Below are 25,337 nucleotides of genomic sequence, written 5' to 3'. Positions count from 1 at the left end.
TTTTTTTTTTTTTTTTTTTTTTTTTTGAGATAGGGCTCGCGTGCAGTGGTACAGTCACCACTCACTGCAGCCTCAACTTCCCAGACTCAGGTGATCCTCCAACCTCAGCCTCCCAAGTAGCTGGGACTACAGGCGCACGCCACTATACCTGGCTAATTGTTTGTAGAAATGGGGTCTCACTCTATTGCCTAGACTTATCTTAAATTCCTGGGTTCAAGTGATCTGTGGGCCTCGGCCTCCCAAAGTGCTGGGATTACAGGCATGAGCCACTGCTCCCACCTTTTCCAGTGCTTTTCTAACTACACCATATTCACAGAGCCAATGCCCATGTTCCTAATCTCCCTACAATCCTAGCCATGTCAGGACTGCTGCAGGACAAACCTGTATCTTTAAGCTCACAATCTGAAGGAGGAGGCTTCAAAAAGGCCCCAAAGAATGTCACAAGCAGAAGGCAGAAAAGGACAACTGGCAACCCCAGGCCTCACAGGGTGGGAGCCACAATATGGGGCTCAAGCCACACAGGAGGGTGAGGTCATCCCAGCCAGGGCCCTGGAGGTGGAGCAGGCAGACCCCTGCTGTTGGATACTTAGGGAAGGTAGTATGAAACAAATGTGTCTAGGAATGCAACAACAAGGCCCACTCAGACCTTGGCTGCCTCCTCCAGGAAGTTACCCTAGACTCCTGCAGCCCCTTCTCTCCCCATGTCCTTAGTTTCCATACCACTCCATGGCAGCTAGGGAGAGAAAGAAGTGGCATATGGTAATCACAGGGGAGAGACGATGTTCAAGTCCCTGGTAAAGAACTATAGCCAGCCCAGAGGAAAGATGGCAGTGACAGTGACGACCAAAAAGTGAAATGGCTCCAATCTCTATTTCCTAATGAGGAGCCACCTGCAGGAAGCACAATCCAAACCCTCCATTCTGCAGGTTCCTGGGCTATGCGTCCGGCTTCTTACTGATCCCCAGGGCTTGGAGGGAGCAACTGATGCTACAGGGTGAGACCTGAGGGTGGAGAAATGAATGTTTCTTGCTGCCCAAAGGGAGCCTTGAAAATCCTCCCACAGCCCCGAGTCAGCAGGAAAGCCAGGGCTGTGAGGGAGTAAGAGCGAACCATTCACTGCGCAGAGGAAGATTTAGGTGCTAACCGCCGTCATTGGCAGCACATGTCCACGATAATCGGGTAACTGGATTATAAAATACCCACTGGAATTATTTAGAAGACTAATCAGAAAGCATTTAGAACAACAACGGTGCTAAAAAGAAGACGGCAAACTGCGGCCCACATCCTGGAGAGCCGCCCTTGGCTCCTGCCTGCTTGGGGGAGCTGGGGAGTGAGCTGGAGTAAGAGGAGCCCCCAGGGGAGTCAAGTGAAGCTTCCTTGACAGAGCCCAGAGGAAGGCTGGACTAAAACACAAGCCAAAGCATTTGGAGAATTGTGTATACAGTCTGTAACTGACGGCCCAGGGTCAGAAAAAGGAAAATCTTTTTGGTTTTTCTTCCTCAAACAAGCAATGGTGGTCTGGCCGGAGCAGGGTGTTACCCCTTCTGAATTGTAAGCAAACAAGTTCTGCGGAGACCTTGGCCAAAGTCAACTTCCTCTCCTGATGTATCTCTCTGTCTGTCTCTCTGGTTCAAAGGGTGGCCCTTAGGACAGATATCCTCCTTGCAGACTGCGGCCTTGTCTCCTGGTGCCCCAGGGCAGGGGGTGGGGTGTGGAGAGACTTTGATGCTCTAGAACAGGGGTCAAGCAAACCGTGGGTCAGGCCAGATCCAGCCCACACCTATTCTTGTACTGCCTGTGAGTGAAGAAGGATTTTTACATTTTTAATTGGTTGAAGAAAAATCAAAAGAAGAACAGCATTTGGCATGTGAAAATTATATAAAATTCAAGTTTCAGTGTCCATAAATAAAGTTGTATTGGAACACAGCCACGCCCATTCGTTTATATATGGTCTGTGGCCGCTTTCACGCTACCGTGGCAGCGTTGTGACAGAAACCATATGCATGGGCCCCAAAGCTGAAAATATTTACTAGTTGGCCCTGTATAGAAAAAGTGTGCTGGGAGGTCTCTGTAGAGTCTTGTTATTTTCTACAGCACTCCATAAATTTGGTGCTTTAGGGCACTATGCCCTCAACAGAAACTAGTAAATTCTGTCCCTCAGTCCATGTCAGAGGCATGGGACCTGCAGAGGGGAACAAGCCACTCTAGGTCTCCTTTGCCTGGCACAGTGTTGGAGTTCAGTGAGCGTTTGTTGAGCATCTGCTATGTCCCAGTCCCTGAGGACACCACATGGGCAGGCTACTGTCCCTGCGTCACAGTGACTGGGCAGCCAGTCGGGAGATAGGCACAGAAGTGGGTCGCCTGACTGTGACGTGGTCAGTGCAGAGGAAAGGCGGTCACAGGCTCTGTGGGAGTGTAGAGTGGCACCTTAGGTTCTGAGTGGGCATTTATTTGTTGAGCCCACCCTGGAGTCCTGCTCTAAGGAAGAAACTGACTGAAGAAATGGGAAAGTAGCAGTTCTGTTAATTAGTTCATGAATGAAAAAGCTCCTGGTACAAATTACCCAGTAGGAATTGTTACACATAATGAGCAAAACAGTTACCTTGTTAGAAAAATAATAGAGACTTGAATCCTGAGTTGGTATTATAAGAATTCTGGGAGATTGACTAATCCACCAAGAACAACAGTTTCCAGGTTTTAAATGATATGTTTAAAATAGCCTTTTGGCAAGATGCTAAACCACGGCCTAGCACGCTACCATCTGTATAAGAGGGGCTGTGCACCAGTATTCTTCTATGAGCATAAAGTGTCTCTAGGAGGATATATAAGAACCTAATTCACTGTCCCAGAAGGGGTGCTGGGTGGCTAGGGATGGGGGTGGAGGGAGACTTTTCACATATGCTCTTATTTTTACAATTTGCATGATTTTCACTTTATTTACAAGCATTTATTTGGGATAATTTTTGCTGTTTTGCATATCCATTTTAACCTTTTGAATTTTGAACCATGTGAATCTAGTACCTATTCAAAAAATATTACATTTAATGTAAAATAAATAGCACATGGTTTTGCCATTATCTCCCTACGGTGTTTTAGGAAAAATCATTTTCTCTCTTTTTTTTTATTTTATTTATTTATTTATTTATTTTTATTTTATTTTTTTGAGACAGAGTCTCTGTTGTGCAATGGCTTGATCTTAGCTTACTGCAACCTTCACCTCCACAGTTCAAGCGATTCTTGTGCCTTAGCCTCCCAAGTAGCTGGGACTACAGGCATGCACCACCACGCCTGGCTAATTTTTGTGTTCTTTTTTTTAGTAGAGACAGGGTTTTGCCATGTTGGCCAGGCTGTTCTCGAACTCCTGGCCTCAAGTAATCCGCTCGCCTTGGCCTCCCAAAGTGCTAGGATTACAGGCTTGAGCCCAGCCATTTTCCCCTTCTTTCATTGAACAAATGAGGCTTGATTGCCTACCATCAGCAAGGCACTGCTCTGGGCCCAGAAATTACATCTCTGGGCCTCTATTTCTTCATCTGTAACGTGGAGAGACCAGATCATCTCTGGGGCAGTGGTCTTCAACTTGAGTGTGCATCAGACTCAACAGGAGGGCTCATTAAAACACAGACTGCTGAGCCCCAGTCTGTTTCTGATTTAGGGGGTCTGGATGGGGCCTAAGAATTAGTATTTATTATTTCCCAGTTGATGCTGGGGCTGCTAGCCCAAGAACCACACTTTGGGAACCCACCTAGGGTTCCATCTAGGGTTCTGTGCTTCTAAATAAACTACATTCCAGTTCCGGAAATGTCAACAAATAAAAAATAGCCTCCTGCAACTGAGAATGGGAAGTAATCCCTTTCCCTAGCAGTTTGGGAAGACTTAACAAAGCAAACATGTCAACAGAAGTTCAATTATCTAGCTTCCATTCTACCCACAGGGCCACAGGAGAGAGACATGAAATCAATAGTGCTCAAAGTCGGGTGAGTTTCAACAAGTAGTTCTTTCTGGGTGTGGTGACTTTGTGTAAGCCTTTTAAGGAAGGTTGAGTGGAGAGGTTTAAGCCTGGTAGAGCATTCTGAAATAGCCAGGCCTAATGCCCAAAGGATAATACTGTCAGATGTCACTTTAAGGCCCACTACAACTTATCCCTTTCTTATAAATTTAGCCTGATCATTGGTGAGTTCTGGACAAGGACATGATGTCCCAGCGTGAACTCCTGAACCTGACTCCATGCCTTTGTTCATGCTGTTCCCTGTCCAGAATACCCTTCCTGGTCCTCTCCACCTCTGTAAGCCCTATTTGTCTATCAGGACCAAGGTGCAATCTGACTATTCTTCATGAGAACTTAAGAACTTCTTGATCTATACTGAGTATCTTTTTCTGCCTGTCTCAGCTCACTGGGATATTTGATCACTGTTTTCTAATTTTTTCTCATTTGTTGATCTATTCATTCAATAAATGCTGCCCTTCCTTCAGCAAATCCTTATTGGAGTCCTGCAATGTGCTGGGCATTATGGTAAGTTTGAGGAAGAGACTCCTAGGTAAAAATAGACCTGGTTCCTGCTCTAATAGAGAAAGATCCATTAATGAAATAATTGCACTGGTGGATGTACAATTACAAGCGGAGAGTAGTCTAAAGGAAAGGAATATGGTTTTATGAGAACATGTAAGAAAGGAATCTGATGTAGACTTGGGGATTGGGATCAGAGTCAACTTTCTGAGAATGTGTAATTTGAGCTGAGATCTGAAGGATACCGTGTTGGGGAGGAGGGGAAGAGCTCTCCAAATGGTGAGGGGGCATCATGTACAAAGGCCCTGCAGTGGAAGAGAGCATGGCAGGTTCAAGGAAAGAGCTCCTTGAAAACAGCATCCAGTTTGGGAGAGATGATGTTGAATTGCCTTTGAATGTGGATGTGGTGACGTAGAGTAGGGAGCTGATCAGGATCTCAGATCATCTGAGCTGGGGGCAGTCATGATATTGCTTAAAATCAATAAGGGGTCAGAAAGGATGGGTGGTGGATGAGGCTGTCAAAGGAGAGAATATGTGTGAGGAAAGGAGTGGGTGTCTCAGACTGGGTCCTAAGCCCCAGGGGGCCAGAGTGTTTCAAGGAAGGAGAGTGGCTTCCCACTGGCAAGACAGGGAATGTTTCTCTTATTCCTCCCTCGCTCCCTGCTCAATGTCTTCTGAGTTCTGGTCTTAGTTATGCCTCACCTGGATGCAGCGAGAGTCTGCTGATTCAGTGCTTCTCCAATTTTAATGTGCACATGGGGGTGGGGATCATCTCAATAAAATACAGATTCTGACTCAATAGATCTCAACTGGAGCCTGAGATTCTGCATTTCTAGCCAGCTCCCAGGTGACCTGGAACACCGTTTGAGCAGCAAGGTTCATTAGTCTCCTTGCCTCTGAAGCTCAGCATCCTTGTGCCCAGCATCCTTTCACTGCTGCAGCCATCCTTGGCCAGCCTCCCCTTCCACCCACGGCTGGCCTTCCTCCACCCTTCCCTCTACCAAATGCAACCCTTCATCTGAAGTTTTCCATCTCTTTCTCTCATAATTCAGAAAGGGACAGACCAACTCAGCTCACTCACAGGTAGAGGGGGACGACTGCAGTGGTCTTCAAACTTTTCTGTTTAAAATCCTCCCTAAAAGAATCTTTTAAAACTCTTTGCCCCTTCATACAGTTTTAAGTTTACACCCACATTTTTTTATCATACATTTGCTGAAGATACAACTTCCAGTATGTTGTAAACATTGATATTTTTAAGCAAAACTATTACATCACTGTTTTAAATTTATCCAGTGGAATCTAAACACCATAGCAATTTAATACCTCCCGTCATCCATTTTAAAAATGCATGAACACCCTCTTTAATAGTCAGTGTTCCTTTTTCTTCTGGAAATTGTATTTTCATTTCACTTGCTCTGTGGAATTTTATCCTAATGTGATATGTGTAATATATTTTTATGCTTGGAACTTTTTCACCTGTTTCCTTACCATATTTTTCTGTAACAATTTTGTAGAAAGTTGAAACTCTTTTAATTTCCTAAAATCAAAAGATCTAAGTATTAAAATGTTCTTCTGGCTTGAGTTATCACAATTATTAATAGTACACAGTTGATCAAAACAACATTAAATGTGTTACTAATTTGGATAAATAGTAAACATAAATAGTTAAATTACATTGAAAATACATCTCTAAATGAAATGGTGGTACTGGGTAACTTCGTTGGGCGGGGGGGTGACTTTTTAAAATAAACTTTTTAAAATTGACACACAGCATATACACCTTTATGTATATGACCAGGTCATAGTGTATAGCTTGAATTACAGCAGAGTGAGAATGACCATGCAGTTCCCACCAAGGTCTAGAAATAAAACATTGCTGGTGCTGAGCTATGTTTTCAATTTCATTATCCATAGAAGAATATTAGTTATTGCTAGCATGAGACAAGGATCAGCATTTATTATGTTTCCATTTTTCATTCTTCCTGATGCAGTACATGAGAAGTTTGCCCTTCTTTTTGTAAAGGAGGGTGATTAGGAAAGAGAACGCCTAAAAGGACTCTGCCACCCATGAGTTCTAGAAAGAATTTCTGTAGAAGTTGAGGGTCTAGGAATTGAACCTTTTTTTTTTTTTTTTTTGAGATGGAGTTTTGCTCTTGTCACTGAGGCTAGAGTGCAGTGGCACAATCTCGGCTCACTGCAACCTCTGCCTCCCGGGTTCAAGCGAATCTCCTGCCTCAGCCTCCCAAGTAGCTGGGATTACAAGTGCCTGCCACCACGCCCAGATAATTTTTGTATTTTTGGTAGAGACAGGCGGATCATGAGGTCAGGAGATCGAGACCATCCTGGCCAACATGGTGAAACCCCGTCTCTACTAAAAATACAAAAATTAGTTGGGTGTGGTGGCAGGCACCTGTAGTCCCAGCAACTCGGGAGGCTGAGGCAGGAGAATCGCTTGAACTCAGGAGGCGGAGGTTGCAGTGAGCCAAGATCGCACCATTGCCCTCCAGCTTGGGTGACAGAGCGAGACTCCATCTCGAAAAAAAAAAAGAGATGAGGTCTTGCTTACTATGTTGCCCAGGCTAGTCTTGAACTCGTTAGCTCAAGCAATCCTCACCTCATAGGTGAGGGTACAGGTGCATGCCATCACACCCTGCTTCTCTTATTTTTACCTTTTGATTACATGTATCTTTTTCCCCTTTGTAATTATTCATGCAACTCATCACCTTTTCTAACTACATGCTTGAGAGCAGGCCTATGTCTTAGTCATTTCTCAGCATTGTGCCTTAACAGTTAATAGGTGTCTGATAAATATGTGTTGAACAGATAACTTGATTAATGCATATCTTAAACCTCTTTATATTTCCCACAGGTCCTAGAATAGTGTTGGGCTTTCAATAGCAGGGTCTCAGAAGAATGGATGAATTAATCAATGAACAAAACAATGAATTAACAAATCAATAAACTACTGAGCCATTGAACAATGGCTCGAAAGTAAGAGTTTGCATCTCATGTGAGAATTAAGATCTGCGGACTCAGTGAAAAGGGTGTGGAGTGCAGTGCATGACACTGGCTATTTCTAATTGAGTCTCCTGTTTCATATATATATATATATATGAATACATATATATACATATATATGTATGTATATATTTTAGAGATAGGGTTTCACTCTGTCATCTAAGCTACAGTGCAGTGGTGTAGTCGTAACTCAGTGCAGCCTTAAACTTCTGGTCCCAAGTGATCCTCCTTCCTCAGCCTCCTGAGCAGCTGGGACTACAGGCGCATGCCACCACACCCAGCTAATTTAAAAACATTTTTGAGACGGGATCTCCCTACGTTGCCCAGGCTGGTCTCAAACGAACCTCAAGTCTCAGCCTCCCAGGTAGCTGGGATTATATATTTATTTTTATCACTGGTCATGGTAGATATCAATTGCTCATCACAAAACATCCAAATAAATCCTTTCCTGTGTTTTGCCTCTTGCCTTGCAGGTGTGAGCGCCGTCTCCTCACCGCAGTGCTGTGTGGTCCGTACCTCAGCCAGGGAGAGGATGTGAAACCCCCCGCCCTGCACATGAGTGGTACAGGCCAACAGGAACACCTGGCTCCAGCCACGTTCACAGACATGTCAGCCGTGGAGTAGTGCCGACACTTTCTCTCAGCTTCTCAGGGTTTCAGTCCTTTTGGGTTTGTTTTATTTACCTTTTTTATGGTTTTGTGGCTGGACGTTCACAACCAAGGCGGACAGCATGGGTGACCAGCAACTGTACAAGACCAACCATGTGGCCCACGGTAGTGAGAACCTTTTCTACCAACAGCCACCACTTGGCGTCCACGGCGGGCTGAACCACAACTATGGGAATGCAGTAACAGGGGGCGGAATGGATGCCCCTCAGGCCTCGCCCATCTCCCCCCACTTCCCTCAAGAAACGCGGGATGGTCTGGGCTTGCCTGTTGGCTCCAAAAACCTTGGCCAAATGGATACCTCGAGGCAGGGAGGGTGGGGAAGTCATGCAGGGCCTGGAAACCATGTCCAGCTACGTGGAAACCTGGCCAACTCAAACATGATGTGGGGGGCACCGGCCCAGGCTGAGCCCACTGATGGCTACCAATATACCTACTCCCAGGCCAGCGAGATCCGGACCCAGAAGCTTACCAGCGGTGTCTTACACAAGCTGGACTCTTTCACCCAGGTGTTTGCCAACCAAAACCTGCGAATTCAGGTCAACAATATGGCCCAGGTGCTGCACACTCAGTCAGCAGTGATGGATGGAGCCCCTGACAGTGCCCTCCGCCAGCTGCTGTCTCAGAAGCCCATGGAGCCCCCAGCACCGGCTATCCCTTCCCGCTACCAGCAGGTGTCCCAGCAGCCTCACCCTGGTTTCACTGGTGGGCTGTCCAAACCAGCCCTTCAGGTCGGGCAGCACCCTACCCAAGGGCACCTGTATTATGACTACCAGCAGCCACTGGCTCAGGTGCCAGTGCAGGGAGGACAGCCACTGCAGGCCCCACAGATGCTGTCACAGCACATGCAACAGATGCAGCAGCACCAGTATTACCCACCGCAGCAACAGCAGCAAGCCGGGCAACAGCGTATCTCCATGCAAGAAATACAGACGCAGCCGCAACAAATTCGCCCATCACAACCACAGCCGCCGCCACCGCCGCCGCAGCAGCAGCAGCTACAGCTGCAGCAGCGGCAGGGTTCAATGCAGATACCTCAGTATTATCAGCCCCAACCCATGATGCAGCACTTGCAAGAGCAGCAGCAGCAACAGATGCACCTGCAGCCCCCTTCTTATCACAGGGACCCTCACCAGTATACCCCAGAGCAGGCACACACTGTCCAGCTGATTCCCCTGGGCTCCATGTCCCAGTACTACTACCAGGAGCCCCAGCAGCCCTACAGCCACCCCCTCTACCAGCAGAGCCACCTGCCTCAGCACCAGCAGCGTGAGGACAGTCAGCTGAAGACCTACTCTAGCGACAGACAGGCCCAGGCCATGCTGAGCTCCCATGGGGACATGGGGCCTCCTGACGCAGGAATGGGAGACCCAGCGAGCTCGGATCTGACCCGGGTCAGCAGCGCGCTCCCCCATCGCCCCCTCCTATCCCCCAGTGGGATCCACCTCAACAACATGGGGCCTCAGCATCAGCAGCTGTCTCCTAGTGCCATGTGGCCCCAGGTATTCTCCCACTGGAAGTTTCTCTGTATACCCAGTGTGCTACAGGGTCAGCCAGGGCTGAGTCTGCAGTGCTCAATCCTCTCTCCAAGCCTCCTCAACCCTTTTGTTCTTTATTCATTCCCCAAACATTAACCTACATGTGTCACACACTGTCTGTGCCAAGCACTTGGAATACAAAATCAATCTCTGTTAAGTCCTTTGGCCATGGAGCTTATAATCTACTAAGGAGATGGCCAGAGTACCATATCATGCCCTAAATGATTCACGTAATGGTCAAGACCTTGAGTAGGGTGCCAGGGGACCACACAGTGGTGGTGTCTCAGTTCCCTTGGATCTGTGTGCTCAGGATATGCTCTGTGACATTGGTCCCCCTTTGGGAGGGAGACCACGTTATGACAGCATTTCTCAAAGTATATTGCTCAGAACAGTCGTTCCACAGTGTTTAATGGATATTGCTGGGGAAACAGTGGGTTCTCTGGATAAACTAGGGGGTTCTTTTTTTTTTTTTTTTTTGAGAAGGAGTCTCGCCCTGTCGCCCAGGTTGGAGTGCAATGGCACAATCTTGGCTCACTGCAACCTCCGCCTCCTGGGTTCAAGTGATTCTCCTGCCTCAGCCTCCCAAGTAGCTGAAATTCCAGGTGCGCACCACCACACCTGGTAAGTTTTTGTATTTTTAGTGGAGACAGGGTTTCACCATGTTGGTCAGGCTGGTCTCGAACTCCTGACCTCGTGATGTGCCTGCCTCACCCTCTCAAAGTGCTGGGATTACAGGCGTGAGCCACTGTGCCCGGCCCCTTTTTCTTTTTAGAGACAGGGTCTTGCTCTGTCATCCAGGCTGGAGTGCAGTGATGCAATCATAGCTCACTGCAGCCTTGAACTCCTGGGCTCAAATGATCCTCCCACTTCACCCTCCCACATCGCTAGGACTACAGGTGCATGCCACCATGCCTGGGTACTTTCTTTGGTTTGGTTTTGTTTTGTAGAGACATGTCTCCCTATGTTGCCCAGGCTGCTCTTGAACTCCTGGCCTCAGACGATCCTCCTGCTATAGCCTCCCAAAGTGAAACAGGTTGCTGTACTGCAGGACTTTTTGTAGTCTTTAATATGGTAATGCATTGTGAGTCTCCCACACACCATGTGTGATTGCGGAGATGAAAACCTTAGCTGCCCACATGATCCAGTCTGGGAAAGTAAATAAGCAAAACTGTCTGGTATGAGACATTAGGGAGTGGTGGTGACTGGGGACTAGAGAGCAGATACCCCGTCCCATACATTCTCATTAAGGATTTTTAAAAAACAGTCTAGCCAAACAAACATGTCTGCAGGCCGGTTCAGCCTATGCACCATGATTAACCCTTGATTAGTTCCCAAAAGTATTTGACCAGAAAACAGCCTACTATGTGCTGGGCACTTTTCATGCTGTGGCTTATTCCAAGTGCTGCAGTCAGATGACAGCCGTGTCTGAGGAGAAGGCGACCCCAAATGGGAACTGGTTGGGTAGAGAGAAGGTTCTGATGGAGGTTGAAGGCCAGAGATGAACTTCCCCTTGAGTTTGCTTTGTCTGGGGCTCAGAAACAGTAGTAACTGAGAGCCTTTGTAAATATAGGAATGAGATGATTTAGATGATTTGGCTAAGGCTTTTTAAGAAGAATTCCAGGGCCAGGTATGGTGGCTCACACCTATAATCCAAGCACTTTGGAAGGCCAATACAGGAGGATCGCTTGAGCCCAGGAGTTCAAGACCAGCCTAAGCAACAGAGTAAGACCTTGCCTCTACAAAAAATCAAAAATTTAGCTGGGTGTTGTGGCGCACACCTGTAGTCCCAGCTACTTGGGAGGCTGAGGCAGGAGGATTGCTTAAGCCCAGGTGGTAGAGGCTGCAGTGAGCCATGATCATGCTACTGCACTACAGCCTGGGTGACAGAGCAAGACCCTGTCTCAGAAAAAAAAGGGGGGAGGAATTCCATCAGGAGGTCTCCTGGCATAGTGCTGTGTCTTCCAACTCTCTTCTGTGTCCTTTATGGGAATGGAGCCTATCTGTGCACAGAGTGGGTGCCCTGGGAGAACAGGAAAGAACACGGTGGGGGGTTGCATCTTGGTGGGCTTGTTGTGGCTGGCAGCAGCTCCAGGAGTGGGGGCGGTGGTCCCAAGTCAAGGAGCAATTCAGGGACAGATGTCAAATGCAGAAGAGCGAGGGCATGAGTGGACATGAATGGGGTCAGCACAAGGCAGACGCAGAAAGATTCCTGGAAGAGTACCTGATGTTCCCACTGCTCGAGGACTTCTCCCTTCAGAACACGTTTTTTTCTCTTCTTTTTTTCGGTGTCCTGTTTGGCTCAAAATTAGATGCACCTACCTGATGGGAGAGCCCAGCCGGGGTCCCCTGAGTCAAGGTAGGATGAGTAGAGCCTTGTTGGTATTTTGGGAGACTGGGAGGATTTTCTGGGGTGTCTCTCATGATTCATTTCTAAATTCCATGTCATTCCTCAAAGAAGTGTGTAGAAATAATAATAGCAGCTGCTGTGTTTGAGTGCATACTATGTGCTAAGCACTAGGCATTGTGTGTAGTAAAGTAACCCGTGAGAGTGGGTATGATGATGATGTGCCTATACTCAGTAAGCACTCAATAATTGTTAGCTAGTATGATTGTTACTTTACAAATGAGAAAACTGAGGCTCAAAGAGCTTAAGGTTACACATCAAGTAACAGTGCTGGGATTGACTGCAAAGCCCATGTTCTGTCCACTGTGCATTCATTCAGTATTTATTGAGTATCTACTGTGTGCCAAGCATAGAGCTAGGCTTTGAGAATGCAGCAGTGAACAGTACAGACTGGCTTCCTCATCTCATGGGCATGGTCAATAAAGATTTAGCCAAACCTGATAAACTGCTAAAGTGTGCAATACAGAGGCTGCCCCAGGAACTTGCACAAGTGTCTCTAAGCGGGGAGGCTTTTGGAAGAGCTGGGCTCAGGCCGACCCTTGAAGGGTAATAAGCTATTGTTCCCAAGTCAAGATCCATTGCCAGAAGTCCCGACGTGAAGAAGGACGTTTTGTTCAATTCTTGCATGAGTTTGAGAAGGACTTTTCCCATTCTGAGCCTCAGCTTTTCATCTGTAAATTGGACTTTGTTCTCTAAAGGGCATTGGGCTGATACAAGTGGTGCCATGGACAATGGGATCATTGGATGAATGATACGGGTTTGTGGTGGGTATGAGGTCTTGTGGCAAGTCACTGTTTCCCCTTCCTCCACGTATGTGTCCTCTCCATTTGGCTCTACCCTTGAGCAGTGGCCAACCCAAAGGAGTGTTTGGGGAGCAGTTTGATGCCAAGAACAAGCTGACATGCTCCATCTGCCTGAAGGAGTTCAAGAACCTGCCTGCCCTGAACGGCCACATGCGGTCCCACGGGGGAATGAGGGCCTCCCCCAACCTCAAACAGGTTAGCAGGAGCCAGTTCCCGGTCCTTTCTAGGCCGTGTGCTGCTTGCTTTGCTTTGCTGCCATCAGACAGAGAGTGATGTGAGCCCCATGTGGGACCTGGCGAGGCACAGTCCTCCCTTGACAGGAATGCTTAGGCTTTGACGCTGGGAGCCAGCCAGGTCAAGCAGCCCCACTTCCCCAGCTTTATGATGAGTAAGGGTCAAAAACAGAGGCTCTAGAAAGCCTTTTAGGTCATCCCAGCCTCTCTCTGCCTCCTGGAGAAGACAGCAAAGGAAAACATGTAAATGCAATATTATTTTTAAACTTCTGCTGCTTGACACACCCAAGACCAGGCCCACTGGGGCCTTCCAGATTAATGGTCAATGGCGAGAGAAAGCTAATATAATCATCAGGCTCTCAGCCAGAATTTTCTGTTTACTGATGCAGTGGTGTTTGGCTCAACATCCAAAGATCGGTAAATACCCTCTGGATTATCCAGGTAGGATATCCAGATAGTAAACTATCCACAAATTTTAGAGTTAGATTAAAATCAAAAAGTTTTCTCAGAATTCTTTTAATATTGTTACTCTGAATTTAAATCTGTGGGATTAAATCTCTGTTGACCAGAATTTTTGATTACCCAGATCACTCCATCTCCTGGCCATGCCAGATTATGTTTTTTAAAAAAGCTTTTGTCTTTACTTGTTAAAAGTACATGTTTTGTATCTCCAGTGTGGTTTCCTGACCTGAATAAAATATAGGATGGATTTCCATTTTGACAAATGAGTAAACTAAGGCCCATAGAATTAGAAACTCCTACACAAGATCATACCTTTTTTTGGACTGATTACAAGTCCATGTCCTTTTCTTTAAAAGCTGACACAATTTTTAAAAAATAGTTTAATATACAAGTAATGCATGGTCAAGATTTTCTAACTGTAGAAAATGGAGTCCATGGCCTCCTCTACCATCAGCTGGCATCACTCCAGCCAAGGGACTCAGGATTGCAGGAAGGAAATCACCCTGCAGTGGTTCTCTATCACCCATACCTGATGTCCTGGAGCCTTTCAGGAAAAGCAAAGTGCATCCCCCTTGTGAGAGCTGCTCTCAGCCCAGGATCAAAGCCTTTATTGTCTGTGTAGGAGGAAGGAGAGAAGGTCCTGCCGCCTCAGCCCCAGCCGCCACTGCCGCCTCCGCCTCCGCCTCCGCCGCCGCCACAGCTCCCTCCCGAGGCAGAAAGCCTCACGCCTATGGTCATGCCCGTGTCTGTCCCTGTCAAGCTTCTCCCGCCCAAGCCCAGCTCTCAGGGGTTCACCAACAGCACCGTTGCCGCCCCCTCCGCCAGAGACAAGCCAGCCAGCTCGATGTCGGACGACGAGATGCCTGTGCTCGTGAGGATGACCCTCTCTCCCCCACACTCACCCCAAGGGGCTGCCCCCCGCACGCCTGCTGTGAGTTGCTGCTCTGCCCCACCTGCCTGGGTGGGGACTTCCCTTTGCTTTCTTGGAGATGGGGCAGCCCTTCCAGAGTCACTGACCTGAGCTCGGACATGGCTTGGTCTCTCAGGGCTGAACCCCTATGGCCACATTGGGAACCCCATCCTTGTTCACACTGCCTGCTGCCCATTAAATGCCAGACTAATGGCCTGGGTTAGATTCTGAGAGACCCGAAAGTGTTCCCAGGTTTAAACAGAGATGATCATTCAGCTGGGAATCACTGGGACAATCATAGCCATTATTGAAATATGGAAGTACTCTATCCCAGAAAGTAAGCAGCTGTTGCCCCAGGCCCTGGCCCCTTCCCCAGGATCTCCAGATCTCCCAAATCCACAACCAAAGAGGTAAACACTGTCACAGCAGGCTTCCAGGCAATAGCCCTGGCATCCATTCTGACAGTCAGCCTTACCAGATGCTTAATATTTTGTCTGCTTAAATACCCTGGAAAACCTAATTCGTTAAAGTTCCCAAAGTAGTTCCACTGAGAGCCTAATCTCAGGAAAGCAAAGAGATTTGTTTTTCTCACTCACTGTTGTCCTTTCTCTAATTCTAAGTGCTTCACTCAAACAGCTTAACTTGGCTCTGGGAAGGGTTTGTCTCTCTGTCTGTCTCTCTCTCTCTCTCTCTCTCTCTGTCTCTCTCTCGGCCCCTAGGGAATTTGTGACCTGTGTGGTTGGGAATATCAAACCTACCCCCTTCCCACAAAGTGGCATGTTGGGTCATATTTGTCCTTAGGAATAGGCAGCTGCTGAGAATCCAGGAGGCATAAGGGTAGGCTGGGCCAGGATAGAGGGAGAGAAGATAATGAAAAGAACTAGAAAAGTCCAGAAAAAAGCCTTTATGGTTATCTATGTAACATCAAGTCCTCAAAAGAAAAGAAACTGATGGAGAACTGAGGGGAAGATTCTCATAAGCTGTCAGGGCTTGGGGGTCAGCAACAGGCAGAGATGAAATGACACATCCAAGCTCCCTCTTTGCCCAGGGAAGTTCCTGATTTGGTGGGAGAAACAGTGTCTCCTTGGGGAAACAGTTCCCTTGGGGAACTCTGAATTAAGGGTTCATAGTCACATGGGAGTCAGAGTCCCAGGCACACACCCCACCCACCTACCCATTCAAGATGGTAAGAGAAAGACAGGGGCAGACAAGAAATGGATGCCTCAGGTGTGACTGGATGAGAACACACCAGGGTAGCCAAAGTCATTAGGGACTGGGGAGGGGCAAGGGAGTTTGCTCAGGAGATCATCATTAGAGTTCTGAGCAGGGTTTTGAAGGAAGGGATGACCTTGGCTTAATGGAAGGGTGAGAGAGACCTTGTTGGTGGGGGCGATAGGCTGAAGTGGAAGCATGTAGGTGAGACTGAATACATGTGAACAAGGCCCTGGCACTTGATGTAAAGCAATTAAAACATCCAGGAAGGAGCCCCGAGTGCCCATCTCAGCTTGGCTCCTAGCCAGCTGGGATGAAGACAGCTGGGACCTGCCCCCACTCAGAGCCTGAGTTTACTCCCCTGACCTTGGTGGGGTTGGACTCATCAGTGGTTCTCAGCCTTCTCTGTGGGCAGCTTTTTAAAGTTTTCAGTTGTTGGCCTCACCCCCAAAGTGTCCAAATAGCTTGGTGAAATGGAACACTGTAAGTGCTTCCTCTCAATTGACAACCAGACTTGACATCCTGGGTGGCTTCTCTGGCCCAGTGGCTCAGAGCCTTGCCTGGAGGATTGGAAAATCCAGGTTTAGAGCTGGAGTAACAGGACAAGAAGCTGGAGGAGAAGGAGCCCAAAAGGGACCTCTGGCCCTGTGATCAGAGGTCTGGATTGCAGTGCCGTGTTGAGATCGTATGAGGTCTGCATGTTCTTGGATGACTTTATCTGTTACCCGGGAACAGGGTGTATCTTCGGGCTCCTCCCCTTGTGAGGGGCACAAGTCTCCTTCCCCCATTCTCCCCAGCCCCTCTCTCGCCTCAGCCTCAGGCGCTGAGGAGCCCTCTGGTGGAGAGAGGAGGCAGTTGAGCGCGCTGGCCTAAGGAGGGCCCCCTGGGGGTGAGCCGGGGTGGGGACGGGGGTTAGGAACCTCACTCTGGAGCCGGGAGCCTGGGACCCTCTGCCCGCTCCTCCTTTCCCCACTCTCTGCCTCCCTAGACTCCCCTCCTAGAGGCCAGGATGGCACCATGGAAGGCAGAGAAGCTGAGGGAGAAACGTAAGGGGGCAGAGCCTGAAGCTCTGGAGAGAGAGGAGTCCAGAGCAGAGGAGCCCATGGGGCAGGTCACATGACTGTGGTCAGCCCTTCCCATCACCCCCTGCTGCTTCCTACCCAGGCGCCACCCTGGGCTCAGGAGTCTCCAGGACCTGCAGCTGTGACTGGCCCCTGGCCTGCAGGGCCTGAGAGGGCACCCAAGACTGCCCAGAACCTTCCCTCAGGTATCCCCGTGGCCCCTCCCAACCACACCGCCTCTGCAGCCACACCCAGCTCTCGACTTTTCTGGGCTGATGCTACCACACAACCGGAGTCTGTTTCTGTTTGGCTTTGGCATGCCCTGCTCATCTGTTTACGTGCCTATGTTTACTTATTAGTATATATGTATCCATGTGGCAGATCCTCCTTCCAGACTATGCTTGGTTCCGCTGCCATTAAAATAAACTAACTCTCCTGACAGGAAGCCAACCTCAGAGAAGAGTTTGCTACAAATAAGCTACGAGTTCTGGGAGCAATAGTGAGGGTGGTGACGGGGGAGGTTAACCAGATCCGTTTTTAGGTGAGCACATGGAAGGGCCCTTAGAGGTCATCGAGGGCGCTCCCCCGTGCTGAAAGTGACCCAGGAGAGCCCGGTATGGGTCGCTGGCCTTGGGAACCTTGGCTAGGCTTGAACCCCCACTTCCTGCCTCACAGGTCTCGGTCCCAGCTTCCCTGAAGAGATTATTCAGTTCCCTTCTCGGAACATGTGGTATCTGTTCCTGATGTCCGTCCCTGGGGAGCAGTGGGGGAATTAAAGAGCCCACTCAGCTGGATTCCACTCAAACAGATGGGAATGTAGTGATAAGCAATGAAGAATTTGAATTTATTATTTCTTGCCCACCCACTATTCCTACCACCCCCAGCTCTTTCAGAAATTGGGGATTTCTTCCAAAACCTTAGTTTTCTCCTGAGTCTAGCAACCAGAACTCGCTTTCCCTGAAATGGATGTGGTCAGTGTGGGGGCGTAGGGGCGGGGGGTGGTCAAGCAGAAGGGCTCTCTGCTTAGACGGTAGAAGGCCCTCTTCCCTGAACCTGGGGAAATGGCCTGCGGGGGAAGCTGAAGTATTCGAATCAGATCGTTGTTCCCGTTTTAGGAAATCCCCAGGAAGCATCAGCCCAGCGTGCCCAAAGCCGAGGAGCCCCTCAAGACCGTGCAGGAGAAGAAAAAGTTCCGGCACCGGCCGGAACCACTCTTCATCCCGCCGCCGCCCTCCTACAACCCGAACCCCGCCGCCTCCTACTCGGGCGCCACCCTGTACCAGAGCCAGCTGCGCTCCCCGCGCGTCCTCGGGGATCACCTGCTCCTGGACCCCACCCACGAGCTGCCCCCTTACACGCCCCCACCCATGCTGAGCCCGGTGCGCCAGGGCTCAGGGCTCTTCAGCAATGTCATCTCCGGCCACGGCCCTGGCGCCCACCCGCAGCTGCCCCTGACGCCCCTGACGCCCACGCCACGGGTGCTGCTGTGTCGCTCCAGTGAGTCACCCCTTTAGCGTCCTCCTGGGCTCTGGGTGCTGGGTAGAGTCCTGGGAGACCTCGTTTTCTTTAGCTTTCCCATTTATCCCACAGACTTTTGCGGAGTATTGACTGTATGTAGCACACACTGCTGGGTGTTAAGACTTGGAATACATAGCCCTTATCCTCAAGGGAATCGCAGTCTAATTGGGAGACAGATGCATAAACTGATCACTACAGTCTCTGGGATAAGGAAACAGTTGAAATGTTCACCCACTTTCTAAGACTGCCAGCAATGATCGTGCAAGAGAGAAAAAAATGAGGCCGGGCGCGGTGATTCACGCCTGTGATCCCAGTGCTTTTGGAGGCCAAAGCGGGTGGATCACTTGAGGCGGGAGTTGGACACCGGCCTAGCCAACATGGTGAAACCCCGTCTCTACTAAAAATACAAAAATTAGCCAGGAATGGTGGCGCGCGCCTGTAATCCCAGCTACTTGGAAAGCTGAGGCAGGAGAATCGTTTAAACCTGGGAGGCAGAGGTTGCAGTGAGCCGAGATCAAGCTACTGCGCTCTAGCCTGGGGGACGAGAGCAAAACTCCTCTCAAAAAAAAAACAAACGGGATGTGGTGGCAGGCACCTGTAGTTCCAGCTACTCAGGAGGCTAAGGCAGGAGAATCTCTTGAACCTGAGAAGCGGAGGCTGCAGTGAGCCAATATCGCGCCACGGCACTCCCGCCTGGGCAAAGAAGCCAGACATCTCAAAAAAAAAAAAAAAAAAAAGAAAGAAAGAAAATGTACTCAGTAGATGTACAAATAAGATTAGGTATTACATGCAAGATCAAGCCTTGACATTTTAGCATGCTTTATGAAAATCAAGCATAGAGCGGATAGACTCTCTTTCTGAAGAAAGAATAATTGCATAGAAATCGTACCGCTTAGCAGACCATTGTGGGACAGCTGGCTTCTCCTCACCCTGTGTGAGCAATGGGTAATCGTAAGTTATTTAGCACCATACTCCACCCAGCTCCCTGGAAACTGTCGGGGGTAACTCTGGCAGGAGTTGGGTAGGAGAGGAGCTCTGTTATGGCTGGTTAGGTAACTGTTCATTTCCTTTAGTCTTTTTCAACATTCCTTCCCTGTTGACCTCTGATTTTTGTGTTTTAGACAGCATCGATGGCAGCAACGTGACGGTCACCCCAGGGCCTGGAGAGCAGACTGTAGATGTTGAACCGTAAGGAAAAGTCAATTACTCTTTCGAACAGAAGCTTCAGCTTCTTGAGAAGTGTAGTTAATACTTTTGTAGTCAGAGGATTACACTGAGAGAGCAGTTGTAGAAATTGTAGGATCGTGGTTATTTCTTGAGTACTGTTGTTTCCCTACACAATGGTGCCAGTATTTTAAGGCCTTTGCCAAAGACTAGATACATGGTCAAAGCATGAAGCCCTGTATTCAGAGAGCCTAGCGTCCCTATGTCTGGCTCCACAGGCAGTGCTTTCTCATCCCTAGTGATACAGGCATCTCCCTCATTCTTTAAGAGGCACCTTCTGAATGTCCTCACTTCCCCCTCCCCGTCCATTCTTGGCCCATCCTCCAAATGGGCTTGTTAAGTACTTTAATTTTGCATAGGCAGTGGGTGGTATTAGGAGAGGCAAAGGTGCTTATCTTCATGAATAGGCACAGAAAAGAGGCCAGGTGGTAGAGTGATGAGTAGATTGAGTCAGGAATCAGAACACCTGAGTTCCAACACCATTTTGTAATTTGATCTTGATCCAGTTAACCTTTCTAGGCTTTAGTGGACTTGTCAAATGGGAGTAATTATTACAGCTTGCTTACGTCGCAGATCTCCGTGAGGTTCGGATGGGGTAATGTCTGTGAAAGTGATCTGAAAGAGACAAAAAAGTGAAATGAATGCTTTGTATTTGTCCCCTTTTTTGTGTGGTTAAATGGCACCATTGGCCATGCTCTGGGAAACTGTTCTCTTGGAATTAATCACCCTCCCTCTCCTAGTTATGGGGAGCCGTAAAAGCCCCAGGCCAACTGCCTTCTTGCTCCTAAAATATTTCTCCCTAATCTTAAAGCTGTTCCTTATCCCAGCAAAAAAGCCGTGTGTGGAATCTTAGGGTCACACTCTGAGGAAATGCCCCTGCATTCTTGTAGAAAGAACTAGTTTCCTTCTTTTTCAAGTTCCTGACAGTTGCCCTTGGCCTGAGCCATCAACTTGAAGACCACATTGTTGTTTTTCTTCTTGTCATTTAAAGACGCATCAACATTGGCTTGAGATTCCAAGCAGAAATCCCTGAACTCCAAGATATCTCTGCCCTGGCCCAGGACACACACAAGGCCACACTGGTATGGAAGCCCTGGCCAGAACTAGAAAACCATGACCTCCAGGAAAGAGGTATTGGCCTATGGGAAGAGCTGGGTGGGAGAGGTTTGATTCTCTCACTGGGATCACTGGCTCTGGGATTGGTGTGTTTTCCATTACACTTAGCTCTCTCTGATGCACTGGCTTCTCCTTATTCCCAACAGTGGAGAATCTTCTGCATTTGTGCTGTTCCAGTGCATTGCCAGGTGGAGGGACCAATTCTGAATTTGCTTTGCACTCTCTGTTTGAGGCCAAAGGTGATGTAATGGTAAGGAACCATGAAAAAGAGGCTTTACAAATTCCTGAAGAATATTTTCTCAAGTTTCAATATTGTCTCATGTACCATACAACCAATTTGTAATGGCCAATCAGCGTGTGATGACCAATCAGCATGCCTCCCTATTCCTTCCCTCAGTGAGTAAGTCAGAATGTTAAAGCCTATAGAAAAAAATCTCCAACTGGACTTCTGTTTCCACATCTGTTCCTAAAGTTAGAACTGTGGGTATATCTGTCCTAGGACATTAGAATTTCTTTTCCTCGTCTTGTATTTCACTTCAGAAAACTGAGTCTCTCCAGTGATGGAGGTAGAAGGCTTTACTGAAGCAGAAGTTGGTCTAAAATAGCCTGTCATACTCTGCTGATTCTTCTTCCCTACTATGGAAATCAGCCAAAGTTTGATGTTTATAGAACTCTTTTCTCATCTAACCAAAATGAAGTGTTTGCTGTTCACCAACTGGTTCCATTCTTCCACTTTTAACACAGTTCTGCAGATGTTCCCAAACCCAGGCCTTAGTGCTGTCTTCCCAAAATCAGAGCTAACGGTTGACCTCCTCAACCTGGACTTCCTTTTTTTTTTTTTGAGACAGAGTTTCACTCTTGTTGCCCAGGCTGGAGTGCAATGGCACGATCTCGGCTCACCACAACCTCCACCTCCCAGGTTCAAGCAATTCTCCTGCCTCAGCCTCCCGAGTAGCTGGGATTACAGGCATGCACCACCACGCCAGGCTAATTTTGTATTTTTAGTAGAGACAGGGGTTTCTCCACGTTGAGTCTGGTCTCGAACTCCTGACCTCAGGTGATCCACCCACCTTGGCCTGCCAGAGTGCTGGGATTACAGGTGTGAGCCACTGCGCCCGGCCTTTTTTTAAAGGTGGAGTCTCGCTCTAACACCCAGGCTGGAGTGCAGTGGCACAATCTCAGCTCACCACAACCTCTGCCTCCCGGGTTCAAGCGATTCTTCCTCAGCCTTGCTAGTAGCTGGGATTACTGGTGCATGCCACCATGCCTGGTTAGTTTTTGTATTTTCAGTAGAGATGGGGTTTCCTCATGTTGGCCAGGCTGGTCTCGAACTCCTGACCTCAGGTGATCCTCCCACCTTGGCCTCCCAAAGTGCTGGGATTACAGGCATGGGCCACCGCACCCAGCCTCAACCTGGACTTCTGACCAGATCACTCAATCACTAACCTCTGTTTCCCCTTTATATAAATACATGGTAGTAGATCTAGCTTCCTGCATTTTGATTTTATGAAAATGTGAAAGTAAATGTCCCAATACTATGATACCCTTCAAGTATTTCCTAGAATGCTGGAGAACTGTCCTTAAGACTTTCAGATCAGTGTGGCAGAACAGCACTTCTCAAACTTTTAATGTGCGTATACATCACCTGGGGAATCTTGTTAAAAATACAGATTCTGATTCAGAGGCTTGGGAGTAGGGCCCAGCTCTGCCTTTCTGACTAGCTCCCAGGTGAGGGAGGTACTCCTGTTCTATGGACCACACTTGGAGTAGCAAGATTCTAGGCCCTGCTCTGCCCGGAACCTATCTGCTGTTCAACTCTGCCTGTGGCATCTTTTAAAAAGCTACTAAGGCTGAAGAAGGCTGATTTGAAACAGTTTATTTAGCTAGGCTCTCTGGACGGATGGTGTGTGCATAGTACAGTTGTTACTGATGCAGCTGTTTATGTTTAGCTGTAATGAAACATGATTTTTCTGTAAAACAGTTACAGATCACCCACTCATTTCCTCGGAACCCTTGCCCAAAGACTCAGCCTCCAGTCAGAGGAGGCCCCACTCATCTCTGGGGCTGGTGGGATTTTACCAAGGAAGAGTCAGGTCTTTCTGTTTTCCTGTGACATGAACAACTGGCTTCAGGCCTGGATGGGGAGGGTGTTAGAATGAGAGTCTTACTGGCTGCTGAACAGACATGAAACCCTAGTTAGGGTAGTCTCCCTCTGGGTTTCCTTCCAGTGCCCCCACCCCTGGCCTCCACAGTGCTAACTCCATTTCCCCTTTGAGTGGCTGGTCTCCGTATGACACACAGACCTATTACTGACTCTTGACTTTTCTCTCCCCCGGGTCTGCAGGTTGCTCTGGAAATGCTGCTGCTGCGGAAGCCGGTCAGGTTAAAATGTCATCCTTTAGCAAATTACCACTATGCCGGTAGGTTGCCAGGAGTCCTGTGCCCTGTTGCCTCCTGACAGTGGGTTGCTTGCATGTTTGGTTGTGTCACTTTCTGGTAATGGATAACACCGGTTCTGTCCTAATCACACTTGTGATCTCAAGGCCTCCTAAGGCAGAACTATGTCTGTTGCTTTGGCACTGTTGGCATTTTGTCTGTTGGCATAAGCTCCTGCCCCTTGTGGGTGTGCCAAGACCTGGGTGATAGTGGCCAGTGCCTGCACATGTGGCAAGGAGACTAGTGCATGAGACCAGAGAGAGCCACAGAAGGTACAATCAGCAGCCCCTTGGTTTTGGAATCAGTAGCCATGGGTTCAGATTCTACTGTACCCCTTGGCCAAGTACCGTGGTCTTCTGCAGCCTTGGTTTTCTCACCTGTAAAATGAGACTTGTATTCCATCCCTTATAGTGTTTTTGTGAGATTAGAGATGGTGTATGTAGCCCAATGCCTGGCATATCCTAATAGCATTTATTACTCATTTTTCCAACAATTATTTTTTGAACACTTACTGTGTACAAGTCCCTTGACTTGCTAAACACTGAAATGCATCAGTGACTATGACAGACATGGACAGAGTCCCATGTTGTACAGCTTAGAGGCTCTGAGGAGGAGGCAATTATTAAATAATGGATCACACTGACAGGAAAGACTTCATACACGCAGGGTTTTGTATGTGAATTAATGACAATACCACAAAAAGAGGGAAGTAGAAGACACCTTCAAGACTGAAATGGACTGAGAATTGTGAAGAGTGAAGGAAATAGGTTGGAAAGCCTAAGAAGTGACCAGTGACACTGAGGTCAACATTTTCATTTCCATGTACTAACTGTTCCTTCTGAGGGTCTCCACGAACCTACACTGGTTCTTCATTTTGGAGGGGGCTGAATTTTCAGTGCCTCTTGATTTTTAATCACTTGAGGGTTTCTTTGGTGCTCTGGGCAGACCCTGCCTAGGCAGGTGCCAAATATGTGGGCTTGGGGACCTAGCTATACCTTTTCCAGTCTTTGGTCCGGGCGGCCCAGTGAGGGCTTCTGTACAAATACTAGCTTGCTTTCTCCACCAATATTTGCCTCACCTACTGTGCTCCTCCTCTTTCATGAACGAGCCTTCCTGCCTGTCATCACAAGGTAGACCTCAAAGCCCTTCTTCCGAGGACAGTAAGCCCAAGATGTCTGCCTGTAGGTCACTCCTGGAACTAGGCCAGCACAGAGTAGATGTATGGAATAAGAAATTCATCGCTTCTCCAGTGGCCTAAAGGAGCCAGCTTCTTAATGTTGTCTCCATCATTTCCTGCTTGGTGTCTGTCCCAAGTGTGGGTAGAAAGATTTAGGAGTTCTCCCTAATCTGCCATGGAAACAGTTCAGTCCTCTCTCTTAATTTCCAGCATCATCTGCTGCCCATTGAACCCTGAGAGGCTGTCCAGCCTTCTGGAGCCTGTCTCAAGCTTCTTTGCATGATGGTGGGCCAGTGGATTGGCTAAAAGGAGTTTCCCAACCATGTGCTGTGAGATGCTGCTGCCCTCAGCCCTCAGAGTGGCTGGGGTCACCGGAGCCTCTGGGCTGGTTAGCGCCAGCTGTGAGCAGCTTCATCTGGGATACAGTTCTCCTCTGGTTTTTCCAAGTGTACCAAACAAGTATTTTACGTGTATCATGACATTAAAAAGGTCAGAAAGCTGTGTACTAGGAACACCACACACCCCAGTCAAAACAAAATAAAAACACTAAAATGTTACCAAAAACTTTGAAACAAAAAGGCCCTAAACTCTGCAACAATTAATTGATCTCCTGAGATTAGGGGATTCTAGCTAATTCCTTGCCTGTCCCTTGCCCCCTTCCCCAGCCGGCAGACCAGGAAGGACTCTGCTGTTTTCTGCAATCATTTCAATCCTTGGAGGCAAAAGAGGTAGAGCTAAGCTGTGAAGGGTTGACGTCTCCAAGAGAAGTGTACTCGTCTGTTTGCCAGTCACTTGCCTTCTCTGGGAAGTGATGATAGACTGGGACCCAGAGAATTTTCTAGAAGTATGAGCAAAAAGGGCAGAGATCACTGGTCTCTAAAGTCTGACCCAAAACAATCTCCTTAACAGTTTCCTTCTAAGCCACAGGGGAGGCAGCAGAGTCTTCCCCATCACATGCCCCAGCCACCACCTCCTTCCCCCACTGCTGAACCCCCTCATTTGCTTCCTAGGTGTCCGCAAATCCCATCTCTATGGCCACATTCTGCTTTGGCCTTT

The 25,337-nt window shown here is 48.3% G+C and overlaps 1 protein-coding gene across 2 annotated transcripts in view; it reads left to right on the top strand.

Moving 5' to 3' along the window:
• The window catches only part of TRERF1 (transcriptional regulating factor 1), a 246,761-nt gene that overhangs the window by 194,982 nt on the left and 26,442 nt on the right, over positions 1 to 25,337 (top strand). Inside the window, exons 5-13 of one of the 2 annotated variants that reach the window (XM_011986720.1) lie at positions 7,996 to 9,689; positions 12,035 to 12,081; positions 12,977 to 13,127; positions 14,250 to 14,498; positions 17,926 to 18,307; positions 19,450 to 19,516; positions 20,544 to 20,683; positions 20,815 to 20,918; positions 23,013 to 23,088. In XM_011986720.1, coding sequence (XP_011842110.1) covers positions 8,253 to 9,689; positions 12,035 to 12,081; positions 12,977 to 13,127; positions 14,250 to 14,498; positions 17,926 to 18,307; positions 19,450 to 19,516; positions 20,544 to 20,683; positions 20,815 to 20,918; positions 23,013 to 23,088 — 2,653 coding nt within the window. In that variant the 5' untranslated portion in view covers positions 7,996 to 8,252. Of the gene's footprint in view, positions 1 to 7,995; positions 9,690 to 12,034; positions 12,082 to 12,976; positions 13,128 to 14,249; positions 14,559 to 17,925; positions 18,308 to 19,449; positions 19,517 to 20,543; positions 20,684 to 20,814; positions 20,919 to 23,012; positions 23,089 to 25,337 lie in introns of both variants that reach the window. The other variant, XM_011986719.1, reaches the window with a different exon arrangement.

This window comes from Mandrillus leucophaeus, unplaced genomic scaffold (assembly GCF_000951045.1).
Source record: "Mandrillus leucophaeus isolate KB7577 unplaced genomic scaffold, Mleu.le_1.0 Scaffold3, whole genome shotgun sequence".
NCBI classification, from domain to species: Eukaryota; Metazoa; Chordata; class Mammalia; order Primates; family Cercopithecidae; genus Mandrillus; species Mandrillus leucophaeus.
The sequence above is the reverse complement of the archived record's forward strand: the minus strand, read 5'-3'. Positions and strand labels throughout refer to the sequence as shown.